This window comes from Ornithorhynchus anatinus, chromosome 4 (genome assembly GCF_004115215.2).
Source record: "Ornithorhynchus anatinus isolate Pmale09 chromosome 4, mOrnAna1.pri.v4, whole genome shotgun sequence".
Classification (NCBI taxonomy): Eukaryota; Metazoa; Chordata; class Mammalia; order Monotremata; family Ornithorhynchidae; genus Ornithorhynchus; species Ornithorhynchus anatinus.
This window is the reverse complement of record NC_041731.1, coordinates 38,557,089-38,572,416: the sequence shown is the minus strand read 5'-3', so window position 1 is coordinate 38,572,416 and position 15,328 is coordinate 38,557,089. Positions and strand designations below refer to the sequence as shown.

General features: G+C 51.6%; 1 protein-coding gene across 1 annotated transcript in view; it reads right to left on the bottom strand.

The window, feature by feature from the left end:
- LOC114811257 (retinoic acid receptor RXR-alpha-like) overlaps positions 1 to 15,328 on the bottom strand; it is a 224,698-nt gene that overhangs the window by 26,008 nt on the left and 183,362 nt on the right. The window contains exon 2 of the mRNA XM_029063564.2: positions 2,383 to 2,630. Within this exon, the coding sequence (XP_028919397.1) occupies positions 2,383 to 2,630 (248 nt within the window). The remainder of the gene's footprint in view (positions 1 to 2,382; positions 2,631 to 15,328) is intronic.

Here is a 15,328-nt window from a genome sequence, read left to right as displayed (position 1 = left end):
GGAGTTAGCATATGAGGTGAGGATTGCCTCTCAATCCCTCCCCAACTGACCAGTGGCCATGCTACCTGGAAGGCCATCTCTGTTTCCGCCCCGCGGGCTTCCACTGGAGCGGAAGCTCTCGGAGAGCAAGGAGTGTTTTTCTAGAGAATCATTAAACCCAGGAGGGCTCCGTGGTCCACACAAATTGTACTCTCCCAAGTGGTCAGTGCAGTGCTCCGCACAGAGTAAGCGCTCAATAAATACGATGGACCGAATGAAAATGAAGACGGGGGTGTTTTGCTCTTTCTGGTCTCAGCTGGGGACACGCTGGCAGGTTCCCCTTCCAAGGTATTCCCCGCGAGGACTGACCCTCAGGTTGGTCCAAGGCCCCCCAGGATCCTTGAGATGGGGGGTGGGGGAATGGAAACTCCAATCCCCAGCACCTTGAGGAGGCAGGATGGGAGGCAAGGCAGGACAGGGAAGCAATGAAGCCGTTCAGCAGATCTCTCTGTACGAGACATCTGCCCAGATGTGCGCACGTCTCCCCCATTAGCAGAAACACGAGCACTGGGGTGGGGAGTAGCGGGGGGTGGGGTGTGTAAGGGGGAGTAGCTCTGCCAGCCTAGAAGAGACACGGCTGCTTATTCCACCAAACATCATTAGGAAATTGCCTGCCAGATGTTCATCACATCTCTATTAGCGCCCGGGTCCTGAAACTAGCAACAAATCACTATTATTCTACAGTAATTGCTTAGTATAGAGATAATCCCAAGAAAATCTTCCGGGGAAAAGCTTCTGAAGCCCCATCCGCCCTGTCGGGGCTTTTGCTTGCTGCACTCATCAAACGGAGGGCTAAATCTTGGGGAAGAGCAGGTGGGCATTCTCAGCTTGCCAAGAAGGGACAGGAGATGGTAGAATCTAGAAGATGAGGGGAGTAATATTAATAATAATAGTATTCGTTAAGCATTCACTATGTGTCCAGCACTGTTCTCAGCACTGGGGAAGACAGGAATCAAGCGGGTCAAACACAGTCCCTGTCCCATATGGGGCTCAGCGTGTCAGTACGAGATATGTTTGTGCAATTTTGTCCAGAGTCCAGGCCAGCAGTCCATGTAGGAAGGAGCTTTAAAAACACAGTGGTGAGATATATGTGAGACGGGCAGCTGGGGAGAGAAGGGAGACAAGGGAAAGAAAAGAGGTGGAGTGACTCAACCCATATTTCCCATTTGCCCTCCTCTCTAATGATAATAAATAATAATTGTGGTCTTTGTTAAGCGCTTACTACTCATTCAATCATATTTATTAAGCGCTTACTGTGTGCAGAGCACTGTACTAAGTGCTTGGGAAAGAACAATACAACAATAAACAGAGGCAATCCCTGCCACAATGAATGTGCCAGGCAGTGTACTAAGCGCTGGGGTAGATACAAGGTAATTGGGTGTGACACAGTCCCTGTCCTATATTGCTTTAATCTCCATGTTACAGATGACGTAACTGAGGCACAGAGAAGTTAAGTGACTTAACCAAGGTCACACAGCAGACAAGTGGCAGAGGCAGCATTAGAAACCAGGTCCTTCTGATTCCCAGGCCTGTGCTCTATCCATTAGACCACACTGCTTCTCTATATTAACGACTCACCTGGTTCATAAATTGTGAGCCCCTCGAGGGTCTGTCTTAATTCCCACTTGTCTACTCTTTCCCGGAGCTTAGTACAGTGTTCTGCATATAGTAAGCATTTAATAAATCCTGTTATTACTACCCCTTAAGCACTTTCATACTCACTCCAGTCCCATAGCACTGGAGTGTCTGCTCCCCCTGTATCCTGTAAGTACTTTGTAGACAGGGATCATGATTAATAACTCTGTTGTTGTATTTTACTTTCCCAAGAACTGAGTACAGTGCTCTGCACACAATAACACTCAGTTAGTACCACTGGCTGATTTATTTTTTTTTATGGTATTTATTAAGTGCCTACTATGTTCCAGGAACTGTACTAAGCACTGGGGTAGGTACAAGTTGGACACAGTCCCTGTCCACATAAGGCTCACAGTCTTAATCCCCATTTTACAGATGAGGAACGTGAGGCAAAAAGAAATTAAGTGATATCCGTAGGGTCAGAGAGGAGACAAGTGGTGGAAGCGGAATTAGAACCCAGGTCCTTGTGATACCCAGGCCCATGCTCTATCCCCAAGGCCATGCTGCTTCTCTGATTGATCGACTGATTGGCTGGAGGGGAGAGCGGAAAGGAGAAGGAAGAGAAGAATGTTAGGAATGGTTGTGAAGAGGATCAGCCCGCCAGTATGAGCAGTGGCTGACATTGTACCCTAGAGTCTCCGGTAAGCCGTCCGCCATCCAGACCCCGCCAACCTCTGTCCCCGCTGTCCCCCAGCCGCTGTCACTCACCTGAGGACTGCCCGTGCCAAATCCGAGGGTAGGGGTGGTGGGGACCGACATCGAGTGTGGCCCCATGGGGGAGCTGATGACGGAAAACGGGGGCCCCATGCCATTGATGGGAGAGCTGAGGGTGCTGATGGGTGACCCCAGGGAGGAGCCGATGCCGGGGCCGAGGGACGGATGGAGGGAGGGCGCCGCCATGGGCCCCCTGCCGGTCGGGGAATTCAGGGATGTGGAATTGACCTGGGTGGAAAAATCTGCAAGACACAAAGGGGAAAGCAAACATTAGCTGGAGAACTTTGTCCACCGTCGAGGCTGTCTCCATGCCCCTGGGCCACCCTCCACACCGGTCCCCACGAGCACTGGCTACAACGGAGCTGAGCGGAGCCATCACCCGGACCCACACCCAGTGTGCTCGGGGCGGCAGCCGCCTGACAACAACTTCCTCCTTTGATTTCTTTCCCCCCGGCTGGCCCCACGCTTTGGGGTTTGAGGCTGGGCCCGAGGTGGGGTCGGGTGGAAAAACAATATTTACCTCTACTATCTGTGTGTTTCTAAGATGCTATCAGAGTTGAGAGCCCATGGTGATAATGGGGCAACTACTCCAACCCTTCAACATCCAAAGAACCGAAAGAGCCTCGCTATATGCTACAACACGTGGAATGCAATACGAGGAAGCGGTGTGGCCTACCGGATACAGCACGAGCCTCACGGTCAGAACCACCTGGGTTCTAATCCTGGTTCTGCCACTTGTCCACTTGAGCGTGTCACTTTAGTCTTCTGTGCCTCAGTTACCATTGGAAAAACGGGGACTTAAGACTGTGAGCCCCACGTGGGGCAGGAATTGTGTCCAACCTAATTAACTTGTATCTCTCCCAGCTCTTAAATCCAGTGCCTGGTACTCACCAAGCGGAAGCAGCATGGCCTAGTGGTTAAAGCACGACCTGGGAGCAGAAGGATCTGGATTCTAAATACAGCTCTGCCACTTGTCTGCTGTGTGACCTTGGTCAAGTCACTTAAATTTTCTGTGCCTCAGTTACCGCTTCCAAAAAATGGGGATTAAGATGGTGAGCCCCATGTAGGTCAGGCCCTGGTTCCAAACTGACTAGCTTGTATCTACACTAGTGCTTAGAAAAGTGTTTGATCATAGTAAGTGCTTAATATATACCATAAAACACCCCCCAGAACAAATACCATTAAAAAAAAATGTAGCTATAATGTGGAGGAAGTGGGGCTCATTCCTCAGAGAGAGGAACTCCGGGGTCAGAAGCAAGGGTTTGAGGACTCCCAGAACTACCCCCCTCGGCCAGGAGTCAAGGGATTGTGGGGTTGGAGGAAGGAGGTATGCCAGGCAGGATCCAGGTGATTTCTAGTGTACCTCTGGAGGGCCCAAGGGCTCGGATTTTAACGCATCAGTGAGCAGAAAACGCCAACGGTCTAGGCCAGCTCGCCTGGTGGGGCCGTAGAAAACCAGGAGAGGAAAAACTCCAGTCTCCTGGCAGCACTTACCATCTGAGAATTAGCCCTTCCCAATTAAAAATGAAACAGGGCGCTGTGGTGTGGGAGAGGGACGGCGAGAGATTACTAGGGCGAACACGCAAGCATGTTTCAAGAAGCCCTTTTAATTGAAGTGGCGAGGAGTTTTATGGGCAGGCATATTTGTGTTCGCCATGTATTTGCACTAGTTTTTAGATGTGGATTTGTGTGTGGGTAAAATATGCATGTGGAGGAGCTGTTTCTAAGCGTCACTGGGTATACGGTATTTGTGTAGAGGCGTGTGGATGGCATGTACCATCAGAGTGTGGGGAGGCTGAGGTGTGGGAGTGAGGCTTTTCCTCTTGTTCAGTGCCTTTTATCTGCAGATTTCAAAGCTCTCTCCAAGCACTAATTATATCTCCAAGCCCTTTAGCGACTTAGGAGAAGACCAGAGCAGAGACTGTTCATTGTGGGGAGGCGAGAGGAGAGTACTGCTTGCTTCAGCCGCGGCCTCTGAGGGTGACCCCAAATTAGAAGTTTGGGGTACAAAGCAGGGCAAAGGGAAGGTTAGAGTTAGTGGAGGGAGCTACAAGACGGGAACTGCCTGTGTGAGAGGGTGGTACTACGGTGGGAGGAAATTTTAGACAGCATCCACAGAATGTGCAGGATACGCAGGCCAGGAATGTGTCTGCTTAGTGCTATATTGTACTCTCCCAAGCGCTCAGTACAGTGCTCCGCACACAGTAAGAGCTCAATAAATATGAATGACTGACTCACTGACTGACCATGATTAATACGGGGGCTGATCGTCCAGTTTATGGATTAACCTATTTCCTGATTTCTCCTCCAGTCACCAGCATTTCCCTGAAAAGTCGAAAGAAGACGTGCTACTCGGAGCGGGGGGCTGTTTATCTTGGCCCCCTCTAAATGTGCCTAGGTTCCACTAGTCCCAGGACAAGTTTGAATTTACTCAGAAAGACCCTCTGCCCCCACTCGGGAGACTCTCTGGGAGGATCCAAGGAGGAAGGCTCCCCTCTGACCACATTTCTGATCCCGCTTTGTGGACGTTGGGGAATGTGAGTGGAGTTGGGGGAGGAGGGGATGTTCCCCTGGTTAGGCCCAGTCTCTGCATCCTTCCAAAAATGGACTGCGGCAAAGAGGAGGATGTCCCGAGTTCTGTGAATGAGCTGAATTTCCTCCCGGGTGGCGTCTCCCGTCATTTCCCTTTCATCGCTCTGAACTGGGATTCAACTCTCACTGTTGGGAGTTTCGGGCCGCTGCCCTCGGCCCGGCTGTCCCAGGGAAGAGGTGAAGCCTCCTCCCTTCTCCACCCTTCGCCGGCGCCCCTCCCGCCAACATCCCCTCCCCTCCTCCTCTTCCTCCTCCTTCTCCCTTGGGACTCCCAAAGGATATAAAAATAGGTTCTAAATCGGAGTGGGGAGCACACGCAGCCCTTTCTGCCGTGTTTCCTCATCCCGTCACGTGGTCCGAGGAGCAGCCCAAGAAGCTCCTCTTTGTTCAGAGGAGCTGGGGGTCACCCTCATGGGCAGCTCTTGGCCAGCAGCTGTTGGAAGAGGACTCCTGGGGCCTCCAGAGGCAGGCGGGAGAACCTCGTCCACCTGGCTTGTCCGGATCCGGATGCGTGCTGACTTCTGTTTGGGGCTGAGTGAGCTGGGTGAGAGGGATGGAGAATGTCTATGCTACAAAACGACCAACCTGTCAAGCTAAACTGAAACCCTTGGACCTTTCCCTGGATCTCAGTGACGGTGGTGAAATCAATTTATTCATTCTTTCATTCATTCATTTTTATTGAGGGCTTACTGATGATGGTATTTGTGATTTGGGTATCTATTAAGCACTTACTATGTGGCAGGCACTGTACTAAGTGCTGGGGGAGATACCAGATAATTGGTTTGGATGCAGTCCCTGTCCCACAGAGGGCTCCTGGTCTCCAACCCCATTTTCTATTTGAGGTAACTGAGGCCCAGAGAAGTTAAGTGACTTCCCAAGGTCACACAGCATACAAACGGCAGAACTGGAATTAATAATAATATAATGTTGGTATTTGTTAAGCGCTTACTATGTGCAGAGCAGTGTTCTAAGCGCTAGGATAGATACGGGGTAATCAGGTTGTCCCACGTGAGGCTCACAGTTAATCCCCATTTTACAGATGAGGTAACTGAGGCACAGAGAAGTGAAGTGACTTGCCCACAGTCACACAGCTGACAAGTGGCAGAGCCGGGAGTCGAACTCATGACCTCTGACTCCGAAGCCCAGGCTCTTTCTACTGAGCCACGCTGCTTCCCAGGTCCTTCTGCTTCCCAGGTCCGTACTCTAGGCCATGCTGTTTCTTATTCTGTGCTGAGCACTGTACTAGATGCTTGAGAGAGAACACTACAGGAGAGTTGGTAAGGCATGTTCCCTGACCACAAAGGGTTCACCATCTAGAGGGGGGACAGACAATGAAATACATTTTCAATGGTGGAATGGAAGAGCATAGGGATAAGCGCTTAAGAGCCGTCCTCTTTCTCGCATACGATTTAAATAGCATCGACAGGGCCTTCCCCAGTGGAAAAGGAAAGTACAAGAGGAAGGGAGAAAGTAGGAATCCGATGAAACAATCAGGTCAGGTTCTCCAAAGGAGAGAGGACAACAGTGTGGTTTTCTCCCTCATCTCCCCACTACCAAGGCTAGAGGGAAGTTGAAGACAAAAGTGGGGACAGAACTGGGGTTTCTGGGGGCTCTGCCCTGGACGCTTCCTTCTCCTTGACTTAATCTCTTCTCTGTCGGCTTCCTAGTAACATGACGTGGCAAAAAACTTAAAAACAAAATACCAAAAAAAAACCCCAAGTCACTAGGGGAAGGAAAGGGGAAGAGAGGAAGTCTACACGATGCTTCTTGGTGAATGTGCAGAGCTTACACAGGCTCCACCCTTGACCCCCACCTTCCTGGACACCCAGTCCCAGTAAAGAATGGGGAGCCTCTCTGTTCCATGCCACCGCTCCAGCAGTGCTGGCCCCGTGTCCCGGCTCTGGGGTGGAGAAGAAGCTGGAAAAGCGAAGGGCACGGACAATCTCGACGGGGGCAGAAAACAGCAAAGGCCAGACTGATAGAGTGGGGGTTTGGGGATCCGAAGTGGGATGGATTTAGGGGGGACGGGCTTTGGGCTTATTCCACTCTAGGGACCACGTGATGCCCGGCTTCTAATGCTGCCAGTGCTTCAGACACCAAACTCAGCCAGCCGAGAGCTGGAAACCCACCCTCAAGAGTCCACGAATGCATTCTGTCCCCTATCCAGATATGCATTAAAACCAGCATTTGGAAAATCTGTACACAGATCAAAATGGCCTCAGAGCGCTCTTCAGTCCCACACACAGACCTGCGACCAGACGGAGGGGACAGTGGGGAAAGCCAGAAGTTAAATTTGCTCCTCTTCCATTCCCACAATAACCCACCACTGAGCACATGTGCTTGTTCATTCCGTCTCTCTCTCTCTCTTTCTCTCTGCCTCAGATCTGCTGGGCAGCATGTCATTGAAAGTTCTTAATACAGTGCATTTTACCGAGTGGGAGCTCAACAAATACTGCTACTGCTATGAATATGAGAGGCAGCAGGACGCTGCTCCCCTGTGACGAAGCTCAAGGCTCTCAAACCATTGTTTTCTCTATCTGACTTGTAGGTAGGCAGGGCCTCTGACCCTCTAGCTCAGCCACAGCAGACTACAGTTCTGCTGGAGGCCCATGGGATGGGGGCTTCACGCAAAAAATAATAATAATAATGTTGGTATTTGTTAAGCACTTACTATGTGCAGAGCACTGTTCTAAGTGCTGGGGTAGTTACAGGGTAATCAGGTTGTCCTACGTGAGGCTCACAGTCTTAACCCCCATTTTACAGATGAGGTAACTGAGGCACAGAGACGTTGAGTGACTTGCCCACAGTCACACAGCTGACAAGTGGCAGAGCAGGGATTTGAACCCATGACCGCTGACTCCTAAGCCCGTGCTCTTTCCCCTGGGCCACGCTGACAAGATGCCACTTGGCTGATTCACCAGGGTCTCCCTTGGACACCCTGACTATACCCGGAACCAGAGGCTTCAGAGCCTAAGCATGCTCCCAAGAAGGAAGTATAGAGCACGGGACTGGGAGTCAGAAGGATATGGGTTCTAATCCCGGATCTCCACAACTTGTCTGCGGTGTGACCTTGGGTAAGTCGCTTCACTTCCCTGTGCCTCAGGTACGTTATCTGTAAAAGAGGGATTCAGACCCACGTGGGACATGGACTGTTCAAACTGATGAGCTTGTATCTACTCCAACATTTAGTACAGTGTGGCACATAGTAAGCGCTCAACAAATACCATAAAAAAGCGGGACTGCGTGCTACGGCCCCCGCTCCCCTGACCAAGAAGCGATCCTTAAACCCCACCACCACTCGGGCGGCTCCCGCGATATTTGGCAGGGAAGCCCGGCACTCTGCCCTCCCACCAAGGTAGAAGTAACAGGATTACAAGACCGGAGAGAAAGAGTTCTCTCCCCACTGGAGCTGTCACATTCAACCTCCCAGGCAACAGCTAGAAACTAGATCCCCAGGCATCCTGGGACAAAAGGAAAGGGATTAAAGGCTGAAAAGCAGAGCTGGAGCTGAAGAGGCTCGATCCAATGCCCAGTATCTTCCCAGGGGCTGGCCTTGTCCACCCCCCTGCAGCCGTAGTGACCCAATGCAGGGGACACCCAGTGCCTGGCACGCGCCCATTGAGCCCATCCAACTGGGAAAGGCAGAAAATGGAGGCGCCCAGGGGAGGGAAGCGGGGGGAGAGCCCAACTAGCAGAGCACAGCATAGCCTGCGGGTGAACTGGGTGAACGACACAGCTGGATCCTCGGGGCGTTTGGCAGGATAGGGGACCAGGTCCTCTCTGAACCGGTCTGGTGGCGGGGCCCAGAGGCAGTACGGTACAGCGAGCATCTCCCTGGAGAGACAGGAAAGCGAATGCCAAGAGGTGATTCCACCCACTGGAGAATCCCAGCCTGTTGCTGTGTAGGAGGGGGAGGAATCGGGAGCCTAACCCCACTGCCCCAGGCCAGCAGCTCTGGGTCCGGCTGAAATGGGCTGAGGCCTCGATTTCCAGGGACGTCCGCCTCGGGAAGTCAATACCGAGGTTACCCCGAGGTTACCGAGGGGCTGGGAGTGCGGGGCCTAGGCCGGGCTTCCACCCCGCCATCACAAGGCCAGCTGAAAGATCCCAGATTTCACCAGGAATTTCCTTCAGAGCGAGGAAGAAGAGCAGTAAGCCAGGAGGCGACACGTGAGAGGAAGAAGCACTTGTAGATAGGAAAAGCGGGGTTCTCTAGAGGTCTTGCCCTTCGGGACTGTATTCACTTCTCGAGACCTGGTCCAAGTTCCCCTCCCCCTCCAGGCCAGGGAGAAGACCCTCGGCCCTAGAATCTGATCGAGGACCTGAGCTGAGCTGAAGACCCTCTTCTGCCCTGACAAAGCTCGAACCTACCGCTGGGCCGGTTCCCTTCTCCCTCCAGCTGCGGGCTAGGAGCCCAACACAGAGCACAGCTCCCTCTCCCCACCCCAACGTCTGCACTGGCTCATCCTGTTTACACGCCAACTTCCAGAGCAGACGCTTTCCCAGGCACCAAGTGAGGAACTGGGTGTGTTTTCTCCAGTGGGTCTGGAGAGAGGATTTTTATGCCAGGAAAGGAATTTTTTTTCTCTAACTCCTGCCAAGAAAAGAGCAATCTTCTGGGCTTCCTACGGGAGCAGGCGGCTTCGGATTTTCTGGGGGACTTATCGGTCCCCCAGCTCCCACTCCCCGATAGTGCCATAATGATGATAAGTAGTTATTAATAATCATACTTTGAACTCTGCAGGCCCCTTTCGTTAGCCAATCCCAAAGCCCTTTATCTGATTCAAGCCTCTGGTTCCCCGACTCTGATCCTGGGTGTGTTCCAAGCACCGGGGAGCGGGGACCAGTTGACACGGAAGCCAGAGAGCTTAAATCTGGGGGTGGAAGGGGGGTCCCCTCCCCTTCACCTATAGTCCCTGGAGAAGGAGCTGACAGAGTCAAATCAAGGGTGGCATTTGTCCTGCGCCTCCCTGCTCTGCTTTTCACTGGAGGCCCCCTGTCCTGGGTGACCTAGCCCCGATGTGAAGGTCAAACCCTGCCTCCTCACTTGCAGAAGCAGGACACTTCTGCTGGGGGCTACCAAGAAATTCCATTGGCAGACAGTTGCTGGCTTACCAGAGAACAACCAGTGGCACTCAGCTGGTTGCTAAACTCAGCACGCATATGGCTGGGTGGGAGCTTCGAGAAGGGAAAACAAGGTGTTCCAGGTTGGTATCGTTTCCCCCGGAACACCCATACCTCACCCCTAACTCACATTCACTCCAGCGCTTAGTACACTGCCTGACACATAGTAAGCACTTAACAAACACCACAATAATTATCATTATTATTACTATATCTGTCCCTCTCTCTCGCCCTTCCCTTGCGGCTACCACAACACAAATTTCAACTCTAACATGGTCTTTCTGACTGGTTTCCCAGATCCAGCCTTTTCTCTTCAGTTCCTCTCAGGCATAGCTGCACGAATCATCTTCTGAAAGGTCAATCAGAATGCAGCACACCCCTCTTCAGAAGCCTCAGATGACTTCCTATCGCTCATTGATTAAAACCCAAGTTCCTGACCTGACGCATCAGCTGTCTCCCTTTAAACCTACTGGTTCTCCTTTTCCTCTGGATTCCTCCTCCATGCTCTTCACCCTTCCCGAGAAAATCTCCCAACTGGCCCTCACCGTTTTAAGAAACCAGTCAGTCAGTAAATTAGTCCACCTAAAGATCTAGATTTTCTTATCAGTACTACCCTAGCTAGGGTCTCTTTTAAAGAAGAGGGGCAGACCCTGCCTTCAGGGGCTTTCCAACACCCCCAAGTAACCAAAATAAACCCAGCAGCTGCTTCTAGCACTTCTGAATTAATGTAAACCCATCCTCAGCATCTGTGCATATATTTTTATTCATTTGTTCATTTAATTATATCTATTCCGATCACTCTGTTTGAAATGTTATTCCTAACTCCTCTACTAAACTGAAAGCTCCTTATGGGCAGGGAATGGCTCACTTCTTTTTGATGTGCTTTCGCAAGCATTTAGCTCACTGCATTTCACCCAGTAGGGATCAATAAGTACGTTTCCCACTAGTACTTAAGACAGGAGAAACAAGGCACAAGTGCCAGAAAACCCACGTGAACGCACAGACAAGTAAATGTAATAATCATGAGACAAATTTGACAAGAAAAAGGATGGGTCACAGATTGTGCCATTGGGTTGTGCTATTAGTTGGTGCCACGGCCTAGTTGAAAGGGCATGTTCCTGGGAGCCAGGAGACCTGAGTTCTAATCCTGTCTCTGTCACTTGCCTGGGTGGGGATCTTGGCCAGGTCACTTCAATTCCCTGGGTATAGGCTTTCCCATCTGTAATTTGGGGGTGAAACGTTTGTTCTCCCTCCCCCTTAGGCTGTGTCCCCCAAGGTGGTACAGGAACCGTGCCTGACCTGATTATCTAGTGTCTGCCCAGGCTTTTAGCATAGTGCTTGGCCCATAGTTAGCCCTTAACAAATGTTACAATTACTAATTATTGGTGGGTTCAACAGAGAAAGAAACCTTCCTGGAAGAAGTGGGCCTTGAGTTGCAATTTAAAGGAGGCAGTGCTTTGGAGGACAGAGACACTAGAAATGATTCTTCAACTCATCCAAATGAGGAGATATTTTGTCATTTTCTCAAGGCCTTTTTGTTTTTAAAGGGAATTCCTGATGTGAACTTTGAAAGTGCAGAAATGCCCTCCTAATCTCTGCTGGTCTCCTCAGCCTTCCTGGATGAAGCCTCCCTGGAGAGATGGAGGGGGAGAGACTGGGGAACAGAGAGGCAGAGGGCGAAAGGAAGAGACAGAACATGGGAAACAAAAATCAGACCTCTCCAAAGTCCTGGCCAGCACCTAATCACTGACACCCCGAAGTAGGTCAATAGTATCGCTGTGAAATCAAAACTGCACGCAAAGAGAAAGGCAGCCAGAGAACACTGAGGGCTGCCCAGGACTTCCCCACTGCTCTCCCCACACCCGCCCGGCCACCCCGCCCGGCCCCAGCCTCAGCCTCCGCCTCCACCGGCCCGCCCAGGAGGATGAGTGCCTGTGGCTTCCTTTGATAAGTGTGCAGCCGTGCACAGAGCTAACCCTTCGAGGCCCAAGGCAGGAAGCGAGAGTGGCTTTGTGGGCCTCAGATTTGGGGGTGGGGACCGGGGACGGGGGAGCCCCCACCATCTAGGGCCCTCCCGGGCCTCTCGCGCCCTCCCGACGGCTAATGCGGCCAGGAGGGGAGGGGGATCGGAAGGCAGGAAATGCCAGGGCAGGGGCCCCACTCCCTTCCGTAAACACCTGGCACCGGTTCAGAAATTGCAGGGAGACCCTACCCATCCGCACCTCCCCCCGCCCAGCCGCGCCCACCGAGATCCTCCTCGAGAAAGATTACAATTGACTTTATCCACACACCCAGAACCCACCGGTTTAGCCCACGTCACTCAGTCCTGCTCATGTCCCGACTCCCAGGATCCCGGGGCCCGGAGCCCGCGGAAAGTTAGGGGTTCCCCCGGCTCAGTCCCCGTGCACGCCGAAACAGGAAAGGGAGCTGAGGATCGCTTGAACATCAACCCACAGGGCCATCTCCACATGAAGACACGGGGCCGCTCACGTCTCGGCGTTGAAGATGTCTTTGCGTCCCCAACAGCTCGGGCAGGGAGGAGGAAGTGCAGTGAATGTTAGGCAGCATGAGGGTGGCCAACCGTCTGTCAATTCACGGGCAGCCCACGATGATGAGCTCAGGTACGAAACGCCCCGAAAAATATCTGGATGTCTATGCAGAGGGGTGGCTGGCACATCAGGGGTGAAGAGGGAAGTGTCTGGGCATCACCTCTGCTGTTGTTTTGCACTCCCTTAAAGCGGCGAGTGCCCGGGGGATGATCTCGGGAGTGAGCTGACGCTGAGGCAGCAGGCTGCGGAAATCAATCGATGGTATTTATCCAGTGCTTACTATGTGTACGGCCCTGTACTAAGCACTTGGGAGAGTACAATGCAACAGAGTTGGTAGACTCATTCCCTTCCCACCACGAGCTTACAGTCTAGAGGGGTGATCCAGGTTCAATACACGGGTGAGCAGCACTTAGAGCAGTACTCTGCACACGATAAGCACTCAATAAATACCACTGATTGGTGGTTGACTGATTCATCATGAGATGGGTCACTGCTCCCAAGTGAACAGCTATTCCCCCCCATGCCCACCCCTGACCCCCCAATATCTGCTCTCCACCACTGAGGCTCTGTCAGTAAAAAAGCGGTCCAAGTTGGTAATTTTTACTCCAAATATACACACCATCCTGGGTGACGGTGGCCCGGGCTGGCCCTTCCAACCTTCCACTAATCAGTCAGTGATATTAACTGAGTGCTTACTGTGTGCAGAGCACTGTACTAAGTGCTTGGGAGAGTACAATATAACAGACACATTCTCTGCCCTCAACGAGCTTCCAGTCTAGAGGGGGAGACAAACATAAAATTAGAGATATGTACGTAAGTGCTATGTGGCTGGGGGGCAGGGATGAATAAAGGGAACAATTCAGGGCAATGTGGAAGACAGTGGGAGAAGAGGAAAGGAGGGCTTAGTCAGGGAAAGTCTCTTCGAGGAGATGTGCCTTCAATAAGGCTTTGAAGGTGGGGAGAGTGATTCTGTCAGATATGAAAAGAGAGGGTGTTCCAGGCCAGAGGCAGGATGTGGGAGAGTACAATAGAAAAGAATTAGCCAACATATTCCTTGCCCCTAATGAGCTTACTGTCTAGAGGATTATGGAAGACATGGGATCTGTGAACAGCCTTCCATAATGCTGGGTTGGGGGTGGGAAGGGGGAGATGGAGAAGCTGCCAGGGACATCTCTTCCTCTGTTGGACCCCTCTAGGAACTGAAACTGAGGCCTGTGACCTGACGGCCAATGGGCCTCAAACGGTCCTGGTGGCCCTGGCCTTCTCAGAGCCCCCCAATGTCTCGTTGTTATATTGTAATAATAATGTTGGTATTTGTTAAGCATTTACTATGTGCAGAGCACTGTTCTAAGTGCTGGGGGAAACACAGGGTAATCAGGTTGTCCCACATGAGGCTCACACTTAATCCCCATTTTACAGATGAGGTCACTGAGGCACAGAGAAGTGAAGTGACTCGCCCACAGTCACACAGCTGACAAGTGGCAGAGCCGGGAGTCGAACTCATGGCCTCTGACACTGAAGCTCAAGCTCTTTCCACTGAGCCACGCTCCCAAGTACTTAGTACAGTGCTCTGCACACAATAAACACTCAATAAATATGATTGAATGAATGAATAAATGAAAGGCCCCCTCTTTGCCAAAGTAGAGTCTTGCTCTCCAGAGGGCAGGGGAAGGGCTGCCGAGGCGGTGACTGCACCGTCTATCTCCTTGAGTGTAGCGGACAACGGGCGATTGAAGGTCACTCCTGTCCGGGAGACACGCTTTCACATCCAGCCAAAGGTGATGTTTTAAGAGGCTGGGGTGGATGAATCCACCACTCAACCCCAAGACTAGGAGAGGGCTTTGAACTTGCCTCCCAGCCAAGAGTGTGCCCCTCAGGTGAAAGGTCTCAGCTTCCAGAAGAAAGCCGGGCACCTAGGGACTACACTGTCATCAGTTCCCTCCATCACGTGGCACTGTGGGTACAGCACAAGCCTGGGAGTCAGAAGGACTTGGGTTCTAATCCAAGTCCTGCTATGTGTCTGCTCTCTAACCTTGGGCAAGTCATTTCATTTCTATGGGTCTCAGTTACCTCAGCTGCATAATGGAGATTAAGAATGTGAGCCCCACGTGGGACAAGGACTGTGTCCAACCTAATTAACTTGTTTCTACCCCAGCGCTTAGAACAGTGCTTGCACATAGTAAGCGCTAAACGACTGCCATAATTATTTAAATGGTATTTATTGAAACTTTACTGTGTGCAGAGCCCTGGACTATGTGCTGGCCACCCCAAGGCCCACCTCCCAGCTTCCACCTCCTACGCGAGGAACCAACCACCTTTCACATTTTTAGGGAGAGAAAGCCTCCCGTTGGTCTCTTCCCAAAGACCAAACTCTGAAGCGTCACCCCAGCCCCGGGAAAGGCTATAATAGCAACAACAACAACAACAATAATTATTCTTATGATTATAATTATGATAATAATAGTAATGGTAGCATTTGTTGAGTGCTATGTCCCAATCACTGTACCGAATGCTGGGGTAGATACAAGATAATCAGACAAGAAACAGTCCCTGTCCCACAAGGCGTTCACAGGGTATGAGAGAAAATGGGTAATGAATCGCCATTTTACGGATGAGACAACTGAGGTTCAGAGAAGTTAAGTGGTTTGCCCAAGGTCACCCAGGTCCCTTGCCTC